Source organism: Fundulus heteroclitus, chromosome 17, assembly GCF_011125445.2.
Source record: "Fundulus heteroclitus isolate FHET01 chromosome 17, MU-UCD_Fhet_4.1, whole genome shotgun sequence".
Taxonomy (NCBI): Eukaryota; Metazoa; Chordata; class Actinopteri; order Cyprinodontiformes; family Fundulidae; genus Fundulus; species Fundulus heteroclitus.
In genome coordinates this window covers 7,005,195-7,031,727 of record NC_046377.1, presented here as the reverse complement: position 1 = coordinate 7,031,727, position 26,533 = coordinate 7,005,195, and the positions used below count along the sequence as shown (strand labels likewise).

At 40.3% G+C, this 26,533-nt stretch overlaps 1 protein-coding gene across 1 annotated transcript; it reads left to right on the top strand.

The window, feature by feature from the left end:
* Window positions 1–5,032: 5,032 nt before the first annotated feature.
* il17rel (interleukin 17 receptor E-like) lies at window positions 5,033–25,999 on the top strand. Its single transcript, XM_012873534.3, has 18 exons — window positions 5,033–5,252; window positions 11,724–11,751; window positions 12,777–12,926; window positions 15,523–15,629; window positions 16,291–16,405; window positions 16,899–16,943; window positions 19,363–19,502; window positions 20,009–20,080; window positions 20,178–20,232; window positions 20,334–20,497; window positions 21,085–21,129; window positions 22,592–22,646; window positions 22,790–22,935; window positions 23,512–23,571; window positions 23,671–23,728; window positions 24,956–25,069; window positions 25,440–25,496; window positions 25,599–25,999. Exons 1-18 carry the CDS (start codon window positions 5,145–5,147, stop codon window positions 25,706–25,708), a joined length of 1,629 nt encoding a protein of 542 aa, XP_012728988.2. The 5' UTR covers window positions 5,033–5,144; the 3' UTR covers window positions 25,709–25,999.
* The last annotated feature ends 534 nt before the right edge of the window (window positions 26,000–26,533 follow it).

Here is a 26,533-nt window from a genome sequence, read left to right as displayed (position 1 = left end):
ATCAGTTGGCTTCGGTGGACACCATGACCATATTCACATGTTGCCAAATATTCCCTCAGTTATGCAGAATACAAGCAAAAACATTTGGAGCTGGAATTTGATATAAATAAAAAAGAGGAATAAACAAGAAAAAAATATGCCTTTTGTGATGTCACCAAAAGCACGAATGCAGTAAAGCTTGTTTTAGGTAGGTTAGATTTCAACTTAGTTAAACAATGTTTCACAACAAAATTAATTAAACAAATGGAAAAGCTATTCATAAAAATCTGTGTTATGGATGACAAGCTATATCTAAAGTGAGTGACTGACTGAACGGGTTAGCACCTTTGAAAAACTGCAATTAACTTAATTGCTTTTCAAGGGTGGGTCTATTGTGTATTTTGAACATCGCAGCTCTCAGCTCTTTTTTCCATACCACCCTATCATTACAGTACAAGGCAGTATTACAACACAAGCCTAAGAGGATGTATCTTTCTTGACATTCACAGGGAGTTGCCAGAGGGGTCTGATATGAGTAAGAGAGTGGGTTGAATGTGGTAAGAAAAATTGTGTTTTGAAAGTACTGGAAAATACCTTCTGAACTGTCTTTTTAACCTTAATCTACTATTTATTATTTCTCTGGAAACAGCTGCTTTGCCCTGTTGGAAACACTGAGGTAGTTGTTTCTGAACAGGTTCTCTTTAACAATTAATTTACCACATTAAAGGAGGTAGCTACAAGAGGAACTCCTCCCAACCAGAGGGTGGCGCACACACCCACTTTCGTTCCAATTCGTTCCAGTTGTACTGTTTGTCAGGTCCTTTCAGTCCATTAGGAAACATTTAACATACCTGTCCAGAAGGAAAGTGGCAGCCTTTGTCGGAGCGCCTTTGCTTCGTTAAGTCGGGACCAACGCTCAAAAGATTGACTGGTTTTTACCCTTGTTTTGCTTATTTTTTGGTCCACTTGTATGTGAGAAAAGTGACGCCAAGAAGAAGCCATTTCTCAGCACTATCAAGGAGCTGCTACGGTCTGGCAACGCCTGACTTGTCTTGTGACTTCAGCCCACTATTCCTATTGGTGCAGAATCCTTTCGCGAGTTTAGCATCATAACCAGAAGTAAATATTTATATATTTTGGACCCATAAAAATTTATAAAACAAATATTGATATACTATATATTTCATTTTTAGTAAAATTCAAACTTTTATTCTGTACCGCGCTAGATGTTCTGTGGATGTGTTTTAGAAAAATTTAAGTTTTGATGACAAAGTTGTAGCTATGACCTTTATTGCTTTCCTTGAGGTAATGAAAACACACCCAATTGTGCTAACATAGTGTTGAGTTAAATATGGCCTAATCTACAAATGTTGGTTGATTTAAATAACAGGGTGGGGTTATGGTTTTGACTTGGCAAACTGGGTTGAGCTTTCAAACTCCACAAATGGATTCTAATATTAAGGTTGCGAAAGCAATTAGAAATTAAACCCCTTACCTAGTTTACTAAGCAAGTAATATTTGGGTTAAAGTTAATGATTTATTTGCAAGTTTATTCATGCATTCAGATTAGGTTAAAATAAATAAAGGCAAAACTGTATACTGTCTAACACATGCTACTTTACCAAAGTTATTAACACAACCCATGGACATTAACACAATTATACATCATAATTAAAAAAATGTTACTAAAACTGGGTTACAATTTTTCAACCAATGTTTGTCTGAAACTATTTCATATCTGTGCTAACAGTATAAACCCAGTATTTTTGTCAAAGAAACAACGCAACAGTTTTCATACTGCCTGATAATATTGACTCATTGAATTGACAAATTCTTCGTAGAAGTGTGTGATCTGAACATAGCTTGCGCTAGACTGCTAACCGATTACAAAAAAATAAAAATAAATAAAACTAGAAAATTTCTGAAGAAATTTAGCAAGGCGACTGCCTCGTGGTGCATACCGTACCGTCAAAAATACTAACAGGAAGTAACACTGCAAATTTCAGCTTCCTACGGTCTTCACAGCCCCCACAGCGGCCATCGAAAGGTGCCATGTTAAGTCAATGGAGCATGTCCCTGACCTCCTAGGAGCCTCTTGGTTGCAGCGTTGTCTTGGAGACTCACTGACAGCTGCAGCTCTGTGTTACTCATCATTACCTTTATCATGTGAGGGACTGAGTATATTGTGTGATTTTAGTGTCTTTGAAGCATTTCTGCAGCATGTAGCAGAGGCAAAAAGGGGTTAAAAATTAATGTTTGACACCTCATAAAATAGACATGCTTTATCCGACATGGCCCAGATTTGTTGTGGAGCTTTCTCTCTAAAGGAAATATGGACTCTGTCAAGCAGAAGTTGGTAGGACCTTCCTAGAGCTACTTCCAGGTTAGCAACATGTTACCCATTAGCAGCTAACATAGTTGTGTTCAGTATCACCGGGTGATGGTACTCTGTTAGTTTGGTCCAAATCCTGTACTGGGAAGTGCCTCAAAAAGGGAGATAATACGATTTTGCATGGATCTTGTTTATTACGTCGCCATAGTAACTCAAAATGGCAGCTTATAAAAAAAGAGCACCTGACTGGATGAAGAGGGACTTTTTTACATGAATACTATGGGGGTGAAAATGTACCTGCTACACTAGATTTTAACCTGCCACACCAGGTTCTGATCCTGTGAGCTCTGGAGTGCCAGTCCCACAACTTAACTAGTGGACCAAACCCGGCCATATATAGACTTACATTTGGCGGATGATAACTGTATACATGGCCATTGAAGAGCACTGGGTGAGAGATGGTGGTGAGCAGCAGTTTGTTTCTCCGGAACCGTAAATGCTAGAGACGTAATTTTTTCTGCGTTTATTTTGTAACGGCTAGGGGAACAGGACAAGCTATGGGTTTTTTGCTGGAAATATTGTATGGGACTTTTTGACATGGTTTTTCGCTATTTACGTCGCCATGGTAACTCAAAATGGCGTGAAGTACAAATAGCACACTTCACAGCATGGAGACGCACATTTTGATATATACTTTGTGGGGGTACACCCTACGGCTTGGGCTGTATTAACGGTGAGAACCCTTATTTGGTGCATAGTAATAGGCACTGCCCATGCATTTGCATGGCAGTCGCCTAAAAATGCAGAGGGTGAAATATTTCCTCTCTGCTTTGCCTTTATGATTAAATCTTTGGTTAAAGTGTGAATGTTGAATTAGAGGGACAGTCTCTCATTTGGGTAGTGTAACTAGTCCTCAGTCTAATTTTGCACGATCTGTTCCCATCTAAAGCTGTTCATAGAAAGGACCCCGATTTGTAAGAATTGTATGACTGAGAACCAGATGTTGTGTGCAACGACGTCTATTTTGGTAGGTGAATATGCTGCTGTTGGTGCTATAGACAGAGTAGCTAGTAGAAGAAGAGGCGAGCACACCATCAATCCCCATCCATCATCCTCGCCCGTCGTTACCACGCTAACCTCACAGTACGCCTCCAGTTGCTTCAAACCATCAAGACAAAATTCCTTTTTATCGTGTAACAGGAAGTGTCCCCGGATTTCTTTTACACAGTCTGGCCACCTTAATATAGCTAACACTCATGCTGGCTCCCTATCAAAGCCTACTTAAAATTAGCTTCCTTCTGTCACAACATAAACTATCCTTTTGGGTTAAAAAAAATTACCCAGCTGTTTTTTAGGTTCAAATATTGCCTGTCTTCTTTGACTTTATTACTGATTACTAAGTGATTTTATGATTTTACCATATTTATCATATTGCTGTGAAGTGTGGGGAGTTAATTACAAGAGCTCTTTACATCCGGTAACCGTCCTACAGAAACGAGCCATTAGAATCATCCATAATGTCGGTTATTATGAGCATACAAACCCGCTCTTCATAATATCCAGAATTCTCAAATTTGACGACCTTGTAGAATTTAAAATGGCTCAATTTTTGTTCAAGGTATCAAAGAAGTTGTTACCTGAGCACATACAGAGCACGTTTTCTGAAAGAGAAGGGGGGTATAACTTAAGGGGTCACTCAATCTTCAAGATCCGCAATTTTAGAACAACAAGGAAAAGCTTCTGTATTTCAATTAAAGGTGTAAAGTTATGGAATAAGTTACATGAAGATTTAAAACAAAGCAATAGTTTAACACAATTCAAAAGAAGGTACAAAGAGGTAATTTTCAATAGATATACACATGGGGACAGAAAGCAATAAGGTGTGTATTGAAGATAATAACTTGGTGTAAGGGTTTAGAAAGATAAACCAGCATAAAATGGGAAAATGTATAGGTAAATATTAGTAACTGTTACTTCAAACTGCCACTTTGATTTTGATTTTTTTTTTTTTTAAATGACAGTAGGACTCTAAAATCTCAAGTGTTTAGGGGTAGGAGTTTATAAGTTCTCACTTCTTCCTATCCCGTTTTGAGCATGATATGTTAACTGAAACAAAAATCTGTATTTTCTCTTCTTTCTTATGCACTTCTTGTTACTGTGCACTATTTTATTTTTATATTTGTATCATGTTCGAATAAATAAATAAATAAATAAATAAAAATAAATAAATAAGTCAATGTGTGACCGTTGACCAACTACCACTTGTGGTTGCTAACTAATTGGAAAAATGCTATCCATCCTTGGTGATAAAAGTTGTTTTCCTAAGCATAAGCTGAGGTTCTTAATACAACCTGCCAACATTACCAGCGATATACAGCATAGTTTTACCATTTTTACAAGCCTAGGTATAACTTCTAATGCAGGGGTCCCCGATGTCTGGTTCGGGTCACAAGATACCTCTTCGGGTCCCAAGATGATTTGCTGCTGATGTACTAAGAAGATTTTGTATTTCCTTGTAAAACCATTACCAAAGTGTAACTTTACAAGATGATCAACATTTGTAATTTTAGCACGGAGGGGGCTGCACTTTGTAAGAGTGCTTCTAAACATATTTATGATGTTATTCTCAGCCAAACCCCTACACCCCACCCTTTGGAGAAACCTTAGCTCCGCCTCCTCATCTGTCCTTTCATGGGCTCATGCTCCAGATACAGATGTCATCCACATCCTGCTGCCTATCAGACTTGCAGTGAACACCTCGCCCGGCAGTAGATCTCAGTGCGGTACAGAAAAGCGGATTTAAAGGAGCAGCAGCGGTAGAGTTATCTAAAACATGATCCCCTGGCTTGCCTTACTGATGTCCTACCACTGCTTGATTGGAGTGGCAGCAGAAAACACCCAACTGGAGAGGATTGAGAGATGTCAGACCAGGTGTTCTCAGGTAAAGCTTTATCCTCAACTGCACTCATACTGTCACCTGTTAACTAGCTGTGACTGTTTGCACAGACTGCTGCTGCAAACAAGCCTCTGTCTGTTCTTAATTTCAGTTAGAAAAAAAAGGATTTACAGTAAAACTTATACTTGTGGAGTTTCTCTTCCTTCTGTGGTTAGTTTGGCCCCAGACAGATACTGCTGCTTTGGTTTACGGGGATATTTGCTTTACTTTCAGTAAATCTTTCTGTAGAGTCTATGTGGAAGGGCTGTTGAGGTGGATGGGGATGTCCTTTTAATGCTCTTTGAAGTAGTAATAATAAGGAAGCAAGGGCAAGATCGTAGTTTTCCTCATACTGTGAGTCACTCGGTGAGTCAGAAAGACATTCTTATAAGGTCACATTCTATAAAACATCCTCAGGTGTTTAGGGAGCTGACGTATTGTCATTGCATATGAGGAGGAAAAGGAGCAGCTGATCTGTACAGATGTTTACTTCTTTTCAATTACCTTCCCTCGTGTTATTCATGCTCTTTGTCTTTTTTGCTTGTGCTGTGCATGTCAGATTTAGAGAGTTTTATCTTTTGCAAGTTTCTGCACCATTTACATTTTAAGCTCAGATACCTATATTAGTGATAAGCTGTTCCTAACAATGGCAAAGACAACTCTGTGAACCATGAGAACATTACAGATCTCCATTCAGACTTGGCTTGACATCATAATGCCACCCAAGTTGTCTGAATTACCTCATATAAACCGACAGTTGAATGAGGTGCTGTGTCCTTTCAAGGTTTTGTATTTATAGTTTTCATGTCTAAATTTTCTTACATCTAGAATGGACCCATATTTCGCTCTTCGTCGCTTTGTAATGTTGTAGCTTTGATATTTTCCAACGCGACTCTCTCAAGTTTGAAAACGAGCTGTTTTCCACTGGATCTCAGTCTTGCCCACCAGTTTTGACTTTCTTTGTGCCCGTCATTTCTGGGTAGGGAAGGAGCTGTTTTATATGGGATGTTTTTCATTGACCATGCATCAGTTCATACCTGACAGGCATGGGCGTATCCATAATCCCAGAAACAAGGGGGACATATGTTTTCTATTGAGTGATTTATTTTCTTCTTGGTTTCAATCGCACCTGTCCTTTGTGGCTAAGAAACCACATAATCACCAACAGACGCAGTACAGCACTGTACTAACACATTCTAAAGTTTTAGCTGCCAGAATCTGGTTGAGTTGACGCTATGACCCTCTGACATCTACAGGGCAAGTAGCCAGATGATCAGGTGCCAAATGGAAACACAGAACTTGAGATATTTGGTAAAAACAAAAACATTCCTGTAAGCAAATTATTGTAATTATTTGCCTGCAGGAAATTGTAATGAAATTATATTCATTCCATTAGCAATTGAACATGGCACAAATGTATAAAACAAAATGGAATGGGAGTGACAAGATAACAGTAATAAGCCACATAATTAAATTTATTGACATGAACATTGAACGCGACACAATACGAAAATCCACATTGTTGTCAAATATAACAGATGTGCAAAATTAATCAAGATCAAGAAAAACGGCATGACGTATTCCTGCTTTCTTCAAGAACGCAAATAATGCAGATTTCAAATACGATCTGAAAATAAATATTTAACAAATAAGTCAAAGATCCATCCCTTGCTGTGTCACTGCCTGCAGTCTCTTCCTGACTGTCAGTGCTGATGCCTGGTCTCTGCCTTGACACATGGCCTTCTCTCTGGGCTAACTACTGCAATACAGACTCTAAAACTACTGTTTTAGAGTATGAATGAGAGTTATTCTGAAATATCTGTGAAAACCCTCTCCTGATAACTGCTTGGTTTCTCCTTGCAGATAAATATATTTACTCAGAAAGCAATCTCACCTTACCTGTGAAGACCCAGCATCATCATCCTCTGCTTCTTCTCTTTCTATCGTGGCAATAAAGATGTTTTTAAAAATGTGGAAAGCCACAATGAGCACAAGTTCTACACAGAAATTAAATATGGCTGTGTGTTTTGCCATGAATTAACTAGCAAGGGATGTAACACAAAGGTAACAAACATATTCTTGTTAACGAGCTTAATATACTGGAATGATCTACCGCATCATTGTTTAGCAGAGTTTGCTAATTGTGCGTTTAAAGACGGCTCGGAAAAAACACATTACAACATGTAAATACCAGATTAAACAGTCATAGCTGCTGAAAAAGCGTGTGTGTGCGTGTGTGTGTGTGTGTGTGTGTGTGTGTGTGGGGAGGTGGGTGGACAAAGGGCACAGATTCAAAAAGTGGGGGAGACATGTCTCACCTGTACCCTGCGTCCGTTACGGCCATGCTGGCCATTTTTCCCACATCAGTGTTTCTTTGCAGTTTTGTAACCAATCTTTCAGGTAAGACATGGAGTTGCTTTTTACTTGAACTTTTATACCAACCCTGTCAAAATTCATACCCACCAGGGGAACTGTCGTGTCTGGTTGCTGCTCATTTTGGCCCTTTGCCTTTTTAAAACTTTGCAACTTGGGGCTTTTTATACCCATTTCCCGCAAGGCTTTTCTTTACCAACCTTGTGGCAACTCTTTTTTTCCAGGTTGTCTCCGTCCTCTTCTCCTCTGCTGGTTCTCCCCAGGGCAGCAGTCTTTCGTTGCTTTAATTGATTTTATAAACCAATGATTGCAACAGCCAACCTGTGCACATCACATTTTAAAGTTTGCTGATGATTCTGTTATCTTGTCCCTTCTCTGTAGCAATCATCCTGATCACAGGATAATTCATGAAGTGGTATGAGTCGTTCTTTTTAAAGCTAAATGTTTCATAACTAAGGAAATAGGTATTGAGTTTTGGGAAAACCGCCTGAGTCATCCTACCTGTGGGCATCTCTAGAAAGAATGTTGAAAATGTAAACTAGTTTATATACCTGGGAACTGTTCTGTATGACAGGGTTGTGTTTGAAGCCTGTCATCCAGATGATCCTTCCATGGCTCATCGGCGAAGGTATCTTCATCGGTACCCTTGTGGTTTTAATGTGAATTATACCTTTATGACACTGTCAGTATTCAGACAGGGGCACATCTTAAACATGCAGGGATGTGTGCTTCGAGGATCAGGTTTGGAAAATACTATTTTAGATGGAATGTTGTATGATTTCTCACACCATTTCTCTACAACTAACCCTGATGTAAAAGCACAACCCCCCCCCCCCAGACACATTTTATAAAGTGCTACCAAAGAGGGTGGTTCCAAGAAATACAGATGAGAGGTGGGAGTTTTAAGGGAGGCTCATTCTGCAGAGGTTAGGACGATGGGAAGTGGCCCATTGAAACAGAGTGAACCAGCAACATCTGGTGGCTTTCCCACAGAACTGTCTTGTGAGATGGAGGACTTTTCACCCCCCAAATGCAAGGGTATGGTGATGAAAGCATTTACCATTTGAACCAACAGGAAAATTTAACTGCAATAACCACCATTTTAGCCTAAGAGGTAAGTCCACATAAACATTTTTTAAATAAAAGTTCACAGTAACATTAAAGTAGAAGTCTTAGGCCCAGGTCGTACAGAAGGCGGACAGTTAGGCAGGAACAAATGGAGATGATCTGGCAGCACTATCCATCGAGGAGCGAACAGGGAGACAGCAAGGAGATCCCTCGGAGGAAGACCAGAGGTAAGTTCCTGAATGAAGGGACAGGGAACTGGAATCTAGGAGAAGGTCTGGAGGTGCACTGGGAACGACAGAAGAACAAAGTACGTGTATTAGCTCACGATAGAGAGGCGGTGTCCTTGGCAGCATGGCCTCAGTAAATCGTCTCCCCCTGAAATGTTTGTGATGTACGTGATGGCGGTTATACTGAAACAATAATTTCCTTCTGAGATTATTAGAGTATTTCTGAATCTGATTCTGAGAATAAGGTAGACAAAGGAGGCCTGATTTGTGCACTGAGCATAATTTAAGGCTGTTCCATATCTGTAAGGATGTGGACCAGGTGATAGGATTGCGAATGTCAAGTTTGGAAAAGATGTTGGCTTGATGGACAGGCTTAAAAGCCTGGTGGTTAAAAGCTGTGAAGATTAATGGAAGGGAATATCTATTCTTTATAGGCATCTGATTTGGAGCCTGGTAGTCAATGCAATGTCAGTGAGTCTTATCCTTTTTCTGTATAAAGGAAAATCCTCCCCCTGCCGGAGAGGAAGAGGCGTAGATTATACCTGCATTGAATGCTTTCCACCATAGCCTCCCGTTTGGGGCGAGAGAGGTTGTAAAGCTGCCCGGATGTGAGGAAGGGTCATTGATGCAAAAGTAGAGATGATGCAGAGGAAGAGGTAAGGCTGGGTTCTTGCTGAAGACTCAGAGGTCATGATATTCCGATGGAACAGTGGAGAGGTCAAGGGGAGAAACAGGCTTGTGGGGATCTGAATCTGAACAGAAAGTAGACAGCTAGCCATACAATTGGTGCTCCAAGACTCAATGTGAGAACCAGACCAGTGGGGATTTTGGACCCGAAGCCAAGGTTGTCCCCCAAGACTATGGGGGGAGTCTTATATGGGGAAGATAATAAAAAAAAAGATTAATATTTCTGATGATTGCCTGGAACTACAAATCCTACGGGTTCTGTTGGATACGTCATGTTCTCCAGAGAAGTCACTGTAATGGAGATAGGCGCCATTACTTCAGGAAATGAGATTGTTGATTAAGTTACAGACCAAGCATTTCTAGAATTACCAAAACACTTGTTTAGTTTAAAGCATTTACCTCTTCCTGGTCTGGCTCCCTGGCAGGGTGTGGCAGCAGAAGGGCGGTGCTGCTGAAAGCTCTTGGCGCAAACCACTCGGAAAGAGGGTAGAGCTTTAAGGAATTATGTTTACTTACAAGTATTCTTTTAATTGACCTTAGATTTTTTAAGTTGAAATGATTTAGATATATGTAAATATTTATTAGGTTATTAGGAGGTAAGTTCTTGATTGAGGTGACACGACACAGAACTGGTATCTGGGAGAAGGTCTGGGAGGGGCACTGGGAGGAACGAGAGAAGAACGAGGTAAGTGTAATATCTCATGGGAGAGAAGAAGGTAGACACAGGAGGCTTGATTATCGCTCTGAGCATGAGAATTATTTGGCGTCTTCTTCAGGGGATCTAACCCTCTAAAAGCTCCTCCAAAAGGCTCTCTTGAGAAAAAACTACTTTAAACAGAGGAGGAGGACGCAGGTTTCAACTTTGAAAAACTGACAACACAGCAATAGGTTTGATTCCTTCCAAATTTCACGTCAATCCTCACCTCCATGCAGGTGATCACAACATCTCCCCTGTAAGCCAGGCCAACGATGACCCTAACGACTCCCATTGCTAAGGGGTGGACCAGTTTCGGTTTAATTTGCATGTTATCTAAGCCATAACGAGGCCTTATTGGGCAATAATATTAAGCTTGGAACTCCACACTACTCCAGACATTTGAATTGAGAAAGCTTTCTGGATGGGAAGCGAAACGTCTTCAAACTTGTTTTTTAACTTTTTTTGGGATGATCATGACCTGGATGACTGAGAATCTTCTGCAGCACACAGGTGGGTGACTCTCACTGGTCTTGAAGATGAAAATAGAGCCAGGAGAACTTTACCAAAATCCAGGATGAGAGTTGTGTGTTGGAGAGGTTTTGACCGGCAGCAGGGCGTTGGAGGGCGGATAGGTCATTCTGGAGATCAGAGAATGTGGTTTAAACCAAGAGATTTTGGCAAAAAGAGTTCTGGGCTTGAAAAATCCAGGAGGGAGCTCGAAAATTTTACTACATAGGTTGACCATTAAGCATTGACTTAGCAGCAGCTTATCTTGCAGTGTGACAAATCCAGTCTGCATTCCAGAAGGACTGTTTCAAAAGACTTTTAGCTAAAAAAAACCTATTCATCACACCACCCTCTTAAAAATGTAAAGCCTGCCACATAAAACAAAGCAAAAGAAGTGTCAAGAACTGCAGGAATCTGAGTTTCTGTAACGTTAGCAAAACCCTGAGGCACTTTTCATGAAGGTCTATTACGCCATCTGAAAAAGATCACAATAAATGCACCAGTTCAAAGTTGGTGTAAGAACAGAAGCATAGATGTCTCAAATTTTTACTTTTTCCTCTTGGCTAATTTCCTGAATAAGGGAGATTTTCTTCCCTGTATGAGCTCAGCAAAGCAGGTCGTAGCAGTTTTATGCAAAAGCAGAAAGTCTGACTGAGTCACAATGAGAAACACTAAAGATTTAATAACAGAAATATGTAAAGACAACTTCCAGCTTAGGTTAGACAATGGCTGTGCCCATGTACTCATTATAGAGGACTATAAATGTAGATGGAGGACTATAAATGTAGTAAACCGCTTTCAGGCAGCCACGTTTGTTTCCTTTGTTACATTTCAGGTGAAAAATAATAGCACTATTACTCAGAATATTACTGGCAACGTGTTTCACCTGAACCCCTCCCTTTTTTTCTCTTCCTGCAGGGACTAAGCTGCAAGAGCCGTCCAGAATGTAAGTATTAACAATGCATGTACATGCATTCTTAAAGTTTCTGCCATAAATCTCTGTCTTCTATAATTACTTTTTGTTTCACTGTAGCTTGAAATGAACACAAAACTCTCTAAAGACAATGACGTAACTCTACTTTTAATCTAATTATTATAGAAACTCTTAAAGCCTTTTCAAGCAGACTAGACTTTTATGAACAGAAGGTGTACCTTTTCTGCATATCCTGTCAAAGTGTTCAGCAACCATACAATCCCAAAAAAAAAGGAGAAGAAGAAAATAAAACAACTGGACTTCTATTCTGAAGCTGAAGACATATCTCTTCCCATCTAGGAAGCTTTCTAAATTCACCAAGCAGTCCAGAAAGCATGGAAAGAGATGGAAGCCTCAACGTTGAAGTCTACAGGAAACCTGCTCACACAGACCGATATCTTCTTTTTGATTCTCACCACCCACCAGAACACAAACTTTCTGTCATTAGAACCTTACACTACCGAACCGAACATTTCCCCACTAGGACAGAAGGGAAGAACAAGGAACAGGAACACGTCAAAGATGCTCTCCATGCCTGTGGATACCCTAACTGGGCTTTTGTCAAATCTAAAAGACCTGCAGCAGAACAGAACGGGAACGCCTACTTTAACAAGGCCTTTCCAGCAGGTCTATAGAGCTTGGAGCTCCACGCTACTCCAGACATTTTGAACTGAGAAAGCTTCCTTTAAGGGAAGCGAAACGTCTTCAGCTTCAGAATACAAGTCCAGTTGTTTCATTTTTTTTAACCTTTTTTTTTTTTTGGATTGACCATGACTTGGATGACCAGCATAGCAACAATACAGAAAACAGAAACACAACACAGGGCTGCAGGAAATTCTTTCTTACTTGCCAACTCTTCCTGAGTCCAAAACCATTTGTGTGTCTCTTTCCTGGAAGTGCGACAGTACCATGGTTTCCCTGGAGACGTAACTAAAATATTTGCCGATTTTTCTTCCACAACCTGTGACACCTAGTGTGCTTGTGTCTGTTTTCAACAGTTTGGTTTGCTCCCGTGTGTCAGGACGCTCCCACGGGTCTCACCAGCAACACCGTGTTCCACAACGTGAGCATCTCCACGGTCATGAGGTGTGAGGAGAAGCAAAAGTGCACTCTCCACCTGAGAATCCAGACGGTTGTGGACCTTATGGGTAGGTGGTGGTAGTGGGAGATGATTTCAAACCTTTAGGATTCGTGTCCATTAATTTTAAGTGGAAATAAAAAAGATCTGAAAATTGTGTGGATTTGTTTTCAGCCCCTTTAAGTGCCAAACTATTTGTGGTCTTTATTATTGTACCATGGTGTACCCTGCCTCTTGCCCAATGACTGCTGGAGGCGGGCACCAGCCCATCATTTTTGGAATGGCCACATGAAAGTCCAGACCTAAATGCAGTCTGTGACAAGATTTGTAAATTTATCTTCACAAATGATTTCCATTACACAGACGACCCCCCAAAAGCTACACAGCTGAGATTGGTTCAAAAGGTGGTTTGAGAGGGGGCTGAATACAAATGCGCACCTATCTTTTCAGATTTTTCTGTTTGGAAAAAAGAGGCAAGAAATGAATTTCTTCCACTTCTAAAATATGTGCTACTATATTTTGGGTCTGGTGTATTAAATCCTAATATAATACATGTAATGTTGTGATTATGATGCATAATATTTGAAATATTCCCGCAAGGCACTTTTACTTAATCATTTAATTTTTTTGTCTCTGGCTCCCTTCTCAAATGATGTCTCGTTGTTGTGTGTGGACTAGTATGTAGGTCAAAATTGAAAGATGAGTAATAAAAAAAACAAAACAGGAAATGCTAAATAAACCCAATTCCTGGTATGAAGCCATAAAACACATCTACGGTACTTTCTTTGTTCTATCTTGGGGATCAGTTCCTGCTGACATTTAACCAAAGCTAGGAGGCAATATAAATGTCCTGTTGTGGCGTGACCATACATCGGTTTCATTACAGCTTTAATCTGCCGGGAGAAAACACATTGTAACTGGATCTCAGGAAAACACCAGTAAACATGAAAACCAGACAGGTTTTACTGAACTCCCAGGGCTAAGTCTGAATCCACCCTCAAGTCATTATCCCTGCCACACTCCAGTGACATGTTATAACATGTTAGCAAAGAACCTAAAGCTCCAAAGAAAAACAATTTAGCTACTAACGGTATCTGTACGCAAAAAGGCCCACTTAGTTATGAGACTTAAATCTATCAGATATACTCCTCAGATATCAAGTTCCCTTTTTTTTTTAAGTAACCTTGTAAATTCATTACTCTGGTATGACAAGAATGGATATTATAAATATCAATAAAAGCTCAATTTATGGATTCCTCTGCACCCAATAGCTGTTTATCAATTAAAGTTTTAGGGAAGTATCTTTGGTAATGGATTGCCATCATCTTGCTAAAGTATTTTCAGAAGACACCTAGGAGGGTGAGGGCTAACAGATTTTAACACAAGGCAAAGATAATCTGAGTAAATAGCAGTTTTGAGGCCTTTAGCACTAATGCTATGGGTTCTTTTGTGACCTGCTGGATGAGCTGTTGATGAGCTTATGGAGTAATAATAACAGGAAGGGTCACCACTCTTAAAAAATGCTTTCACTGGAGCCCCAAAGCCTCAGAAATAGCTTTTTAAAACCCTTTCTAAACAGACTGAAGTCAGCGATTTTGCTCCACATCTGTTCTTGAATTACTTAATATCAGGGCATGGTGTATTGTTTTTTGTTGTTGTTGCGTTTTTTATGTTGTCAGACAAGCTCTTGTTAAGGGATTTCTTGATTCTGCCGGTCTGCTTTTAATCAGGCCCAGATGTGGCTAGTCAAATTGTTCTTTTGGGCCTTGAAGACGTTGAGTCTTCAAGTAACACCAACGGGAATCCCATGATGCAAGAGTATTTTTCTTCAAAAAAAAAAAAAAAAAAAATCAGTAATTCTCCGTTTATCATGGGTCATAAAGTTATAGCTAACTGGTGAATCATGTTTTACAGGTGGTATACTAATATTAGTAGGAAGCCACATTAAAATGAATACATGTAATCTGATCCTGATGAATGCTAACGCAACCGCAATGTCATGTTTTTAACTTTTGTTCATTTTAAACACAGAAAGAGCTGTGCTGGAATTGCTTTTCTCACCCGTGATAATGGACTTCTAAAATAACGCTGAGCACCTATGTAACACTGTGCTTAACATACAGTTTAGACAGCATTATGTACTTTGCACCCAGCACAGACCTTGTCAGTGCTTATATAACCGGAAGAGGAAGTTTAAAGAGTAATTTTTCAGGTTCAATGAAGTGAACATGGAGATTAGTTACATTATACACACAAGGATGAGGCGCAGTGAAGGAAATCTCCCCTATGAAACCTGTTGCGCTTTATAACCTTTGCCATTGAAACAGCCCAAAATTGACTTTGTTGTTCCTGGTGATGCAGATAGGGTAAATAATCTGGTCGGATTACTTTGGAAAAGGGCGCATACCAACAGATGCATTGTATCCTTGTTTGTGTGTAGTTATTCTGTAAAGTGCTTCCCTGTTTCGGAAGGGGAAATCCCCCAGACTGGCCTGAGTCTGTAGTCCAGTTATCTGATTACTTATCACAAACTCAGTTTCTCTTTTAAGGCACCTAGACTCTTGCCAAGTCTTAACAGCTTTTAAAATGGACTAGTTAGCAGTTGTTGTTTGATAATGAAATAATTTCCTCTAAAGTTGCTTTCCTCTTCCTTGTTTTGGATGAAGACTCCGTCCACGGTGTTTCCATTTGCACCAACAGTGCTGGGATGATGACAAACTGCCAAACCATACACTTCAACAAAGCATCGAGGCGATTAATGTCTGGACTGCCGGTAATGTCAACCGAAATGTATGCTGTTCTCTAGAGCATTTGTCAAATAATGTACAGCATCCTCCATGCTTATTGGCACTTGCAGATGTGCAAAAAGCCTGAGAATAAATCAATATCTTGTGGCGCTAGCATAATGTCACAGAGAAACCTTAATAAATCCTACATTTAATGTAGGTATTCATTTAATGTGAAAAGTAAAACAATCGTTATCCACAAACTGACTGGAACATCTAACAATTCCTCTCCTACCATTATTTCAATTTAAATTTTGTGTGCTTTATTCAGATAAAACTAAAATGAAACGTTTGGCTGCAGAAACGGTGATCTGGGGTGAGACACAGGCTGAATGTGTGGAAAAGCCCTGCTGTTAAGTATGGTGAAGGATGTATGACGCTGTCGGAAAGTTTATCTTCAGCAAATTTAATAATGTAAGATCAATTTAAGGCTTTTTGCACTTCTTTACCAGGGGTGACAATATTTATGGAGGGCTCATAACCTGTTCATAATTCAACTCCAGAACGTTCATATGTTTTGCATAGAAGTGTCACAATCAAATATGCCTTTAGCCTTTAGTATTAAATTAACTTGCTATGAACTGTGACTTTCGTTCCATAACCGGAGTTTACTTGTTCTTTTCTTTTAATGCCATCTTCTGTCTGTAGGTAAAAATTGAAAACGATTGCACTGAAGTTTCTCCAAACCAGCAACTGCAAGTAACAGTGAAAACTGTCCCAAGCTACTGCGGCATATCTTGGTCTAGCATGTACCATGCGCCTGGTAAGAGAAAAACAAAACAACAGCTCTTTGTTATCATAACCATGGCAACATACACATGTTTGCAGGCATCCGACTGGAACTGCAGATTACATTTCAGTAAACACCATTCAGTGAGTTTCCTAAGTCTTTCAGTCATAAATGGAGGAAGGAACCATCATACTGAGACTTGCTGAATTTGCAACCATGGGGGAGTAGGAATCATATGTGGTAACTCTAATAAGGACAAATATAAATTAGCCATGACCTACCAAGTACCTACAAGCTGCATTACTACTGAGTAATGCAGCTTTAGGGCCTTTTTCGCTACCTTTTATGTAGGCGTTTTTGGTCAAGGGGTGAACAAAGTGTGCTGGAGACTTCACACTCTTGGTTTTGAATAGTTAGCAATGTAAATTTGCCCTGTTAGGATAACCATACAACACTAGAATGCATGACTTACTTTGTATGCTGCACCTCCTTTTCCACACTTTGACGGTTTTATTGTATTCCACAGGATGCATCAACAAAGACTTGAGAAAAAATGTCCCGGAATGTATCAGTAAGTACATATTTACGATTAATTAACAACTGTTTTTCTTTGAGTCAATCAAACAGAACATTTTAAGTTTGCAGGTTCTGTCTGTCAACTCACCATCTAAACACTTATCAGAAACCTGGTTGTTGGTGCAAAAGGTTATAAAAAGGAAACATCTCTCTCCCAAAATAGTACTCTTCAACTTATTCTGGGGGATTACAAGGTGTTCCCCAAGCCAGACGGGATGTATAGAGTCCCTCCAGGAGAGTTCTTGTTCTGCCCGGGATCTTCACCCACTTCAATGATCCTAGAAGGCCTAAAAAAATAAGACATACTGATCAGATACCCAAACCACTTTAACTGACTTCTTTGTATGCAGATGAGTAATGGTTCTACTTGAACTCCCCTGTTGACTGAACTTCTGACCATATTTCTAATGCCGAGTCCAGCCGACTACCCTGCAGGGTCATCTTCTTTTGGTCGTAACCCATTTGTTACTGCCATAGTTGAGGATCCGAACATAGACGGACTAGTAAATCAAGAGCTTTGACTTATGCTCTTTCTTGACGATAACAGACTAAGGCACGGCCTAGATTACTGTGGTTGAGGCCCCCCAATCCATCTGCTCCACCAGACCATCACTTGCGAGCAGGACCCCAAGATACTTTAAAAATACTTACTCCTTATCGGGAAGGAGCAATCCACCTTTTTTGCAGGATGTAGTTAATGTTGTTTGCCCACATTTTCAAACATCATTTGTGGCAATGTTTTGGAGAACATGTCATACTCTCGGACGCTGTTGTGTGGGAAATTTGTACGAACAAAACAGACATAAGGTGCGTTGATAAAGCAATTCTATGAAGGAAAAAAAAACAGAACTATCCTGCTTGATTGTTCCTATACAGCAGGATTATAGAGGCAAGTCTTTCTTTCAACAAATACTGCTCGTGTTTCACAGTCAGAGTCAACAGGTGGTGACAGAGGTGGAACACTGAAATGTAGACTTCCAAGGCCAGGAGAAAACGGACGTTCTTTAGTGAACAAGACAAGAAAGAAGATACTGTGGAAGGGCAAGGACTTTGAAAATCCAAAACACTAAACAGAGCATGCAAGTTAGAACTCGGCTAGGATTAGCAGGACATTCCCACGGCAAAGAACAAAAACATCGCTTTGAGTGATGGCAAACCAGCGAAGGACAATATATGAATAAAGAAGTATGACAGAGACTGAAGATCTGAGGAGCTACGGGAGACATAGGGCCAGGTGTTGAGGAAAACCTCTAAAAACAAAGCAGAGCAGAAAGAGATGATAAATATATCAAAGAAAGAGCGATGAAGTAGCTGTACTCGGCCATATAAGTGACAGATCTGAATGTTGGGGCGAATACTGTAAAGGAAATCCAAAGGGATGAAAAAAGTGATTAGGTTTATGTGTCTAGAGGGAATTACGACACAACATGACTCATCTCTGATTTTACAACCATTACTTTATCTTAGCATTTCTATCAGATGAGCAATGTTTTCTTAACTAGACATTACATGCACAAGGTTGTGACTACATTTTGGATGATTTGTAAACGCATTTTTTTCCTATACCATTTGCCCCAGTATGAGTTGACTCATTCAATGGTCTCTCTTCTATTTTGTGACAGTTTTAATATCTGTTCTGTCTGGGTTTTATCTGTTTTAAAAAAACCCAAAATCAATTTTAGTGTTGTACAGCACTTTGGGTACACCTGCTGTTTTTCATATGCGCGTTGTGAATAAATGTAATTTGGTTAGTCTGGCTTATTACAGTTGCATAGCAGGACAAGGTCGTCCTGCCGATTTTAAAGGACACCTTCCCATGCCGTTTGGCAGAGCACAGTCGCTTGGTTTGCTCCATCTTTTGTGATAAAAACGGACTCTGTTATTTTGTTTTCCAGAGGCATTTTTTATCTAGGCAGTAGGAATCATTTCCCATGGCAGAACAGTCGCGGGGGCTGTGTTTACACACACCCCCGGCACATGACTAATTTCATTTAAAAAAAAAGCTTGTCAGTTGCGGCTCAAGTACATTTTGTACTATGTCATTACATGTTTTGTCACTGTGCATTATAGGACTTTGTAGTTGGTATTTGATTTGGAGGGATTTGGTGGCCCTAAACTGCTTGTTAGGGAATTGAGAATGTGTTAAATCATCTCTTGCTTAAAATCCTAAAATGCTGAGACCTGCTACGTGAACTGGGGTTTTGATCACTGCAATGATATTTTATAAAACCTAGGTTAAGATGAATGAAACCTTCATTCTATTTGTGAAAACAAAAATTAATATTTTAATGCCTTTCTGGCATGACTGACTTTGACCAAAGTTTGCCACAAAGAGTGCAAGAATCCAACCCTACACCTACTTTTCTCATTGCTAGCTTCAGTTTCTAATTGTTCTTTGTTTCCGTCTCTTTCAGCCGGTACGCTGTCTTATATTGAAAACCCAGTAAAGAAGGAGCTGACAGTCAACGTGTCGGACATGCTTCAAGATCACGACTACCATCTCCGTCTCTGCCACAAGGATTTCATCTGCACTGGCACGGGAGCCCACACTCTGGTTAGAAACAGTGACTTTTATTAAGCGAACTGTTGAATCTGAGGAATCCAGACAATAAGCTCGCCACTAGAAGTTAGCACTGAAGTGTTAATGATACACTGTTAGATGGGGTTCACGTGCTCTGGTTTAGCTTGTAGATTAATCTCCTATGTAGTGTTTGGTCACACACCTTTTAGCGTAGGGCAAGTCCTCCCCACCTTACCACATCTAAATTTAAACCTTTTTAAACAGTGGCTACCTGGTTTTATTTGAGACAGTCCGGTATAACCTGAACCTTTTCTTTGAAGTGACTCAACACTCAAACAATTAACATGCTCTTGCTCTGACTCACCTAAATACAAAAAACCCCCCAAAAACACAAAAGGTCAACGCTACCATCACCACACTGTTGTAACAATGCTGTATGAAATATGGGCCCGGAGGATAAAAATCACTGTAACAGGGCTGAATACGATCCCCTTTATTGTGGAAAAAAAAAAAAGACTAAATATGTTTTTCTTTTTCAGTTAAAAAAGGAACAACCCTCTAAGACTGCTGTCCTTCCTTATTCCAGACCTTTACCTTGCCTCTGTATTGAGGTAACTTCCTTACCAGCACTCCAAGCTTTGCATCTGTGAGTAATCTCTTCGTTGAAAGAGCACTGACCTTTGATACTTATTCTGTAATTCCTTGCAGGGTTGGTCAGCTGTAATGGATGCCCCAAGAGTCCAGGTCTGCCCATTCAAAGACCGTGAGTCAAAAAAATGATGCTGCTACTGATATCTCGTTGTGCAGTACTGAATGTGAGAGCTTATCGTGCCAACAGAGGGTTCTGACCTATTCTCCCCGCAGGTCTAGAAGAATTGTGGTTCGGGATCACCTTTGATCCACTGGAGGAGGCTTTAATATGGGAACCAGCTTGCCCCGTCACAGCTGTGGCTGGTTTATGCGAGAAAAAAGAGGGTGGCGACTGTGTGGATCTGCCCGACTCATTACAGAATATCAGCAGAGAAAAGGTAAGACTTACTTTTTATGCTCCGGTGCGTGTACCACCAAAGGAGAAGGATTAACTGAAACATGACAGCTGCGTCTTCAGATTCTTCCAGAATGATCACAGCTCCTCAAAAATCACTGTTGTGACAGCTTTAGTCTCAGAGGATTAACAGTAAGGGGCAAGAATGTAAATACATACTGGCAGTGTTGAAGGAAACTGGTTCACTAATGTAAAAAAATGGTTTATGTTGTCAATGTGCACACTGAGCTGTCAACAGTTTCCTTCTTGGCAAGCCTTCTGGATATCTCAAGCTAAATGGGTTTCAAATGACGTCAACTAAAACAGCTTACGTAACTTAGCTTGTAGTTTATTGGGCATTTATAAAGTGATGGGTTTATTCTAAGGTTCACATCTAACCCACAACCGTTGTAAACATCGTATTAAATCAAACATAGCCGGTGACACATTCTCACTGGCTTAGGGCCCGAGGCTTGTCATTTGAGAGGGGAACTCTGTGTTTGTTCTAAAAATAGCCGATGAAGCTGAGAAAATAACCGTAATAGATGGAACTTAAGAAAAATGAGCTTTGGGTTTAACAATGTTTTTCAGATCATGTTTGCCAAGGTGGATCCCCAGCCTCAACTGTGCATGAAGGTAAGGATGACTACATCCCTTTGATCTCTTCGGGGTTTTACACAACATGAATAGATGATGTCATTGTTGGAAAACATTCCCTCCTAACCCTGAATGTCCACGAAGATCGTTTTTATGGCTATTTACATTGAGGCAGAACTCATTTTCAGTTTGGCCAGAAGAGTATGTTTGAAATTGGACTTTTTCCTGTCAACAAGTTCCATCCAAGTTCGGCCCAAACAAAACATTAAAAGTCAGGCATGGACACTGATGAAGCCAACCAATTTTAGCCTAAACAAATACGTTTAAATTCAAATGTGATCTCTAACCATTTCAATAGTTTAACAAAAATGTTTGTATTTGTTTGGGCTTACCCCGTTTAGTGTGGGTGCTGAAAGCCAAGCTTAGTTACTAACCAAGCCAAGCAAATGTAGCCTCAAGAAAATATTTTGAAAGCTTGGATACTAATGGTCCAACTTATTAAACAAAGATGCTGAAAATCAGAGTTTCATTGTCTTGTTTAGCCTGAACAAAGTATGAGTTATAGTCGATTTACAATAAGTTAGCTTAGCTTGACATCCCACTGAAAATTAGCTTGTCTCATCCAATAAAAAAATTAACTTGTTATGTTAGGGTCTCTAATTAACATGTTAGAATTGTAAAATTGAATAAATGTACGATAAATCTATCCTTGGTTGCTGCTAATTGCCGCATTGGCTTTGGCTCTTCTCTTGGACGGACTTGGGACCTTTGAACAAAACAAATGTAAGGGATGGGAATTATTAAGCCATTACAGTTCTTACCAGGAAACAGTAAAATTGCTTCCATCAGGGTTTGCTGTGTGGTGAGTTTGGGTGTATCGGGAATTTATTAGAGAGTGAGGGGATGCATGCAATTATCACTAGCAGCAATATGGATTGTGAAGCTGAAGTACAAGGTGAAGCCTTCAACTAACCAGAGCCTATTTTACAACTTTCATCCAAGCCAATTAGCCCTGTTGTATCCTTGAAGGAATTCCACTTTGAATGAAAGCAGATGGGCTTCTTAGAAGAGAGCTTTAGAGTACTTGGCATTTAACTAAAATCTCTCTAGGGAAGTTTTTCAGTTTCTCTGTGAATCTTACCAGATAGAAGAGGAACAATAGACTATCTTGGAACGCATTGTAAAATAACAAACTCGCATAACTCAAATTCTTCTCAACATTTATAAAGAAATTACTCCAAATATTTGATGTCATTCCAAATTACTAGGATACTTTAAGAATGCCATATTAAAGGACACACGCAGGCACACCTGTTACGCTGCAAGACTTAGGTGGAAACACAAAGCAGAAGCGTTGTTAGTTTTTTAAAGTGGTTAAGATGCCCAAGTTCAGAAGTTTTCCACGAGTCGCATAAATATTTAAGGACTTTTACTGCATGCTGTTAACTATATAAAAAAAAGAGGCATCAGGCTGTTTCTAACTACATTTCCGATCTATCAGTTCACTGCAGGGTCACAATCCTGGATCCGATGCCCGTTTGCTGATGGGATCAAAGGTGCGTCTATGGTTTATATCGTAGTGCTAATGAGACTAAACTTGATTGTCCATCGACAGCAAACTGTCCACCTTATATTTTATAACTTCTGCAACAAGATGTGTTGCACCGCTAAATGCATCCCAACTTCTTTTCTCCCCCAGTCTGGGATGTGATTGTATCGAAGCGCCACGGACAGGAAGAATTGCAGATTCTGTCGCAAGTTACAGCAAGATTTTCCGTGGGTCCGTGGGTGACGTCTGCAGAATCACCTGTGGGCCAGATGACTGACATGACATTTTTGGAAGTTGTAGGTATCATGCATCATGCACAAAAAACCTTGTGGTGTTTAAAACTACTGTACTCGGGGACAGTCTGGGGGTATTTCCAGACTTTAATCAATCTAAGGGGGATTAATACCTTTATCATATCCAGCTGAAAATGTAGCACGCTTTTAATGACCTTTTGTCCTTTGCATGTGTTTTATTAAAAAAATGCACCTGCACGCACGTCATTCATGCAGTTAATTTGTTTTTGTTTTGCTCCAAATTTCCTTTGTTGCTAGGAGGCAACGCATTGTCTCTTAAGCGTGTCCATTCACAACAACTCCATAAACGTAATTACAACTGCAAGATGGTGTTATGATATGCTCCTGTCAACGTGTCAGCCAAGTAAAATATACATCACGCTCTATGGCCGCAGGAAGCTGTTCCGTTTGTGAAATCTGACTCTCAAAACAATAAAATATTATCAGATAACAATGTCTTTAAAGAACATCGGCAGTGGTAATTAAAGATGGAATGAGAAACCGCAACGGTGCCAACTTTGAAATCAGCTGCAGGATTTGATTGTAAAGTTTTTTTTTTTGTCATATTTCCGTCCTCAGGAGAAACACAAACCTATTGAATTGGATCTAAAGGGCAGACAGTGCAATTTTTGTCAACAGGTATGTTCATGTTTTTGAAGGTTTCTTAAAGGCAGACAGCTCTCTCCTGCGTGTTCATTCAGACAACGGTGTTGAATCCCCCTTTTTGTGTTTGTGCAGGTGAAGAGGATTGACGTGAAGTACGCTGCCACAGTGGTTCGCTGTACCAAGCTGTGCAGTAAGTATGGCTTTTGTTACCACTTGTCTCAAACTATCAAAGAACTCATCCATCTTCATATACGGGTGGCTTTTCTCGTTTTCTCTTGATGTGCAGCCGAGGCAACGCGCCATCTTGACATGTAAATTGTTCCCAGTGCTTATTCTTCAGGCCTGCAACTGCCATCGTGTTTACTGATGTTGAACTTTCTGCAGAGTATTTGTTAATGCACGCGCCTTCCTAATCCCTTTCTGGAGTCGGTTTGGTAAATAAAAGCAAGATGTGCCTTGCATCAAGGCACAGACGGAACTACGAGGGGTAAACATCTTGTCTTCATAGTCTGCGTTAGTTTGTGCGTATGAAGAACAGAAAGTGCACTTGTAGCGTCTTCTTTCAAGATTCGGATTAGCTTAGAGATTTGGACTGGGGTCAAAAGCGTGCAGGAATTTCTTGGCATCATTGCTGCAAGTGTGCAAGTGCGCCCTTATCACCACCTGATCCTGAGTTCACTCTCATTATTTCAAAACCAAAGTTCAAAACATAAAAAACATGGTTTGATTATGTCACTGTGTAACATTTGCCACCTTTGTAAGCTTAACTCCCAGTGGTTCTCTTTGTTTGCAAAAACTATATATTAATCTGGGCGAATTCTCGTTGAAGCTGCACCTGTTTCCGTGGTTTCTTTCTTTACTTCTCAGAAAGACCAAAAAGCAGCCCATTAAAAATAACCTCAGGATCATCACAGTTCATTACATGCGTGGCAAAAGGTTTGACAGTGCGCAGGCTGTAAATATAGGATTTGCAAAAAAGCAGAGGAAAGAAGGACATACGGATCGGTAAATGGATAAGTGGATTGTTAGGTAGGTAGAACATATGAAAATCCACCAAATTCCATACTTTTCCCAACTTTGCATAAACCCTGGTGACTGCAGCCACGTTCAATGCACTACAAGATTGGTGTTACTCCTAATTCAATTTCCTGATTCTGTTTTAGGATGTTAACTCACAAAATCATCCTACATGTAAATTAATGTGTTTCAATTGTGCTTACCTCTACTGTGGTCGGGTGGCAAAGTTAGAAGTGACAACATAAACTTACATTCATTCCTCGGCTTTCGTTTTCCTCAAACCAAACCCGGACTATTTTCCTGCCTGCAGCACGTTTCTGCACAATAAAAAAGCCAAACAACTAAAAAAATAAATTAATAAAAAAATCCATGTCATCTAAAGTCCAATTTCACTTTGCAGTGTCAAAATTGTCTTCCCCGGCTTCGTATGCTTCGACGGGGATTATTATACCAGCTGCTGCTTGCATCTCTTGCATCGTTGTCATCACTCTGGTGCTCTGGTTACTGCTAATGGGTAAGTGAGCAAAATTACATCAAAGACAATACTTAACTTTATTTTGTTGTGCTGACATGTATTAATGGGAGCACTTGAGCTAGTTTAGGCTCAGTTCCAATCCCAACATTGTAAACCCACAGACCTTTTCTCTGCACTCACAATGCTTCTATGAAAACTGTGTGCATGTTGGTGTCCCAGAATTTAAAGGTGTTGTTGTTGTTGGTGTATACCGCCGCTCCCCTCGCCAGCAGCTTTGCATTATTTGCATGTTTCCTTAGTAAATTCCTATCTAAATTAGTACGTTATAATTGCGTCAATTTAGAACAGCTAGTGCTTCTTTTATCCCTCACCCGCTTCCTTGTCTCTCCTGTCCCCTGTTCTATTTTAGTCTTCCGTAGGAGGAAAGAAAAAAGAAGAGGCGTCTGTCTCTCTGAAAAACCAACAGGTATCACGAAGACCTTATTTGTTTAATGTGCAGCGGGTACAGTTTGATAACGTCAAAATTTACCTGAAACGTAACTCTTGTTTCCTCTCTGTTGTGCTGCAGACACTGAGATATCTGAGGTGCAAAGTCATCGGTCAGTCAGGGGGAGGGTCCTGATGCCAGATCCTCTAAAATGTGGAAACAACGAGAAGGCCAACTTACTTTTAAACTGAACTTGAAACGGTGCTCTAGACTGAACCACAACACGCTTTGTGCAGTATAATGATGTTACAAAAAATGAAAAAGTTCTCTGTTGAATTAATTTGTGTTCTCTTATCAATATTTTAATTATTATTACCGTATCTTTCGGACCATAAGGCGCACAGGATTATAAGGCGCACTAAATATTTTCCCCAAGTGTGTAATATCGCTCCGCCTCTTCACGTACGCAGCTCTCTCCTGAGAGGGAGAGCTATCCGTCTCTGTCGGGAGGACAGAGTAGTAGGACTACAGTGCCCTGTTTCTAAAAAAAAGGCAAAATAAACTTTTATATTGACTTAACTTACTAGGTTTATTGTTGCTAGCATGTACTCCTGGCGTGCGATCCCTAAAGGCTCCCACATACTCGGGCGTACTGTGCGCATACTGTGAGCTTGGTGGACTCTGCGCTGACTCTCCGGACGTTTTACCCTTCATAGTCGAGCGTTCTGTTGCCTACATTTCTTGTGGCAAATTCCAACAATTCCCACACTTCCTGCCAGTGGGACGAAGCAACGAAACAGATGGTAAAATGTGTGATTAGCTAGCTGAGCATCCTAGAGCCATTTCTTTTCCAGCAGGCTCCCACCGCACACCTGTCAGTGAGAACAGAGAGATACTGTGATGCCGCGCGTCCTTGTGACTTCCTGCTTGGAGCAGCTCAGTGTATCAAGCTCAGTGTCACATATAAAACAGTTTGATGTCAAGACTTCTTGCCTCCGAGAAGTTTATAGTGTGACCTGTATGAGCGGAGTCTGCCTTGAGTCTGCCTTGAGTACGCGCAGACCTCCACGGAGTGA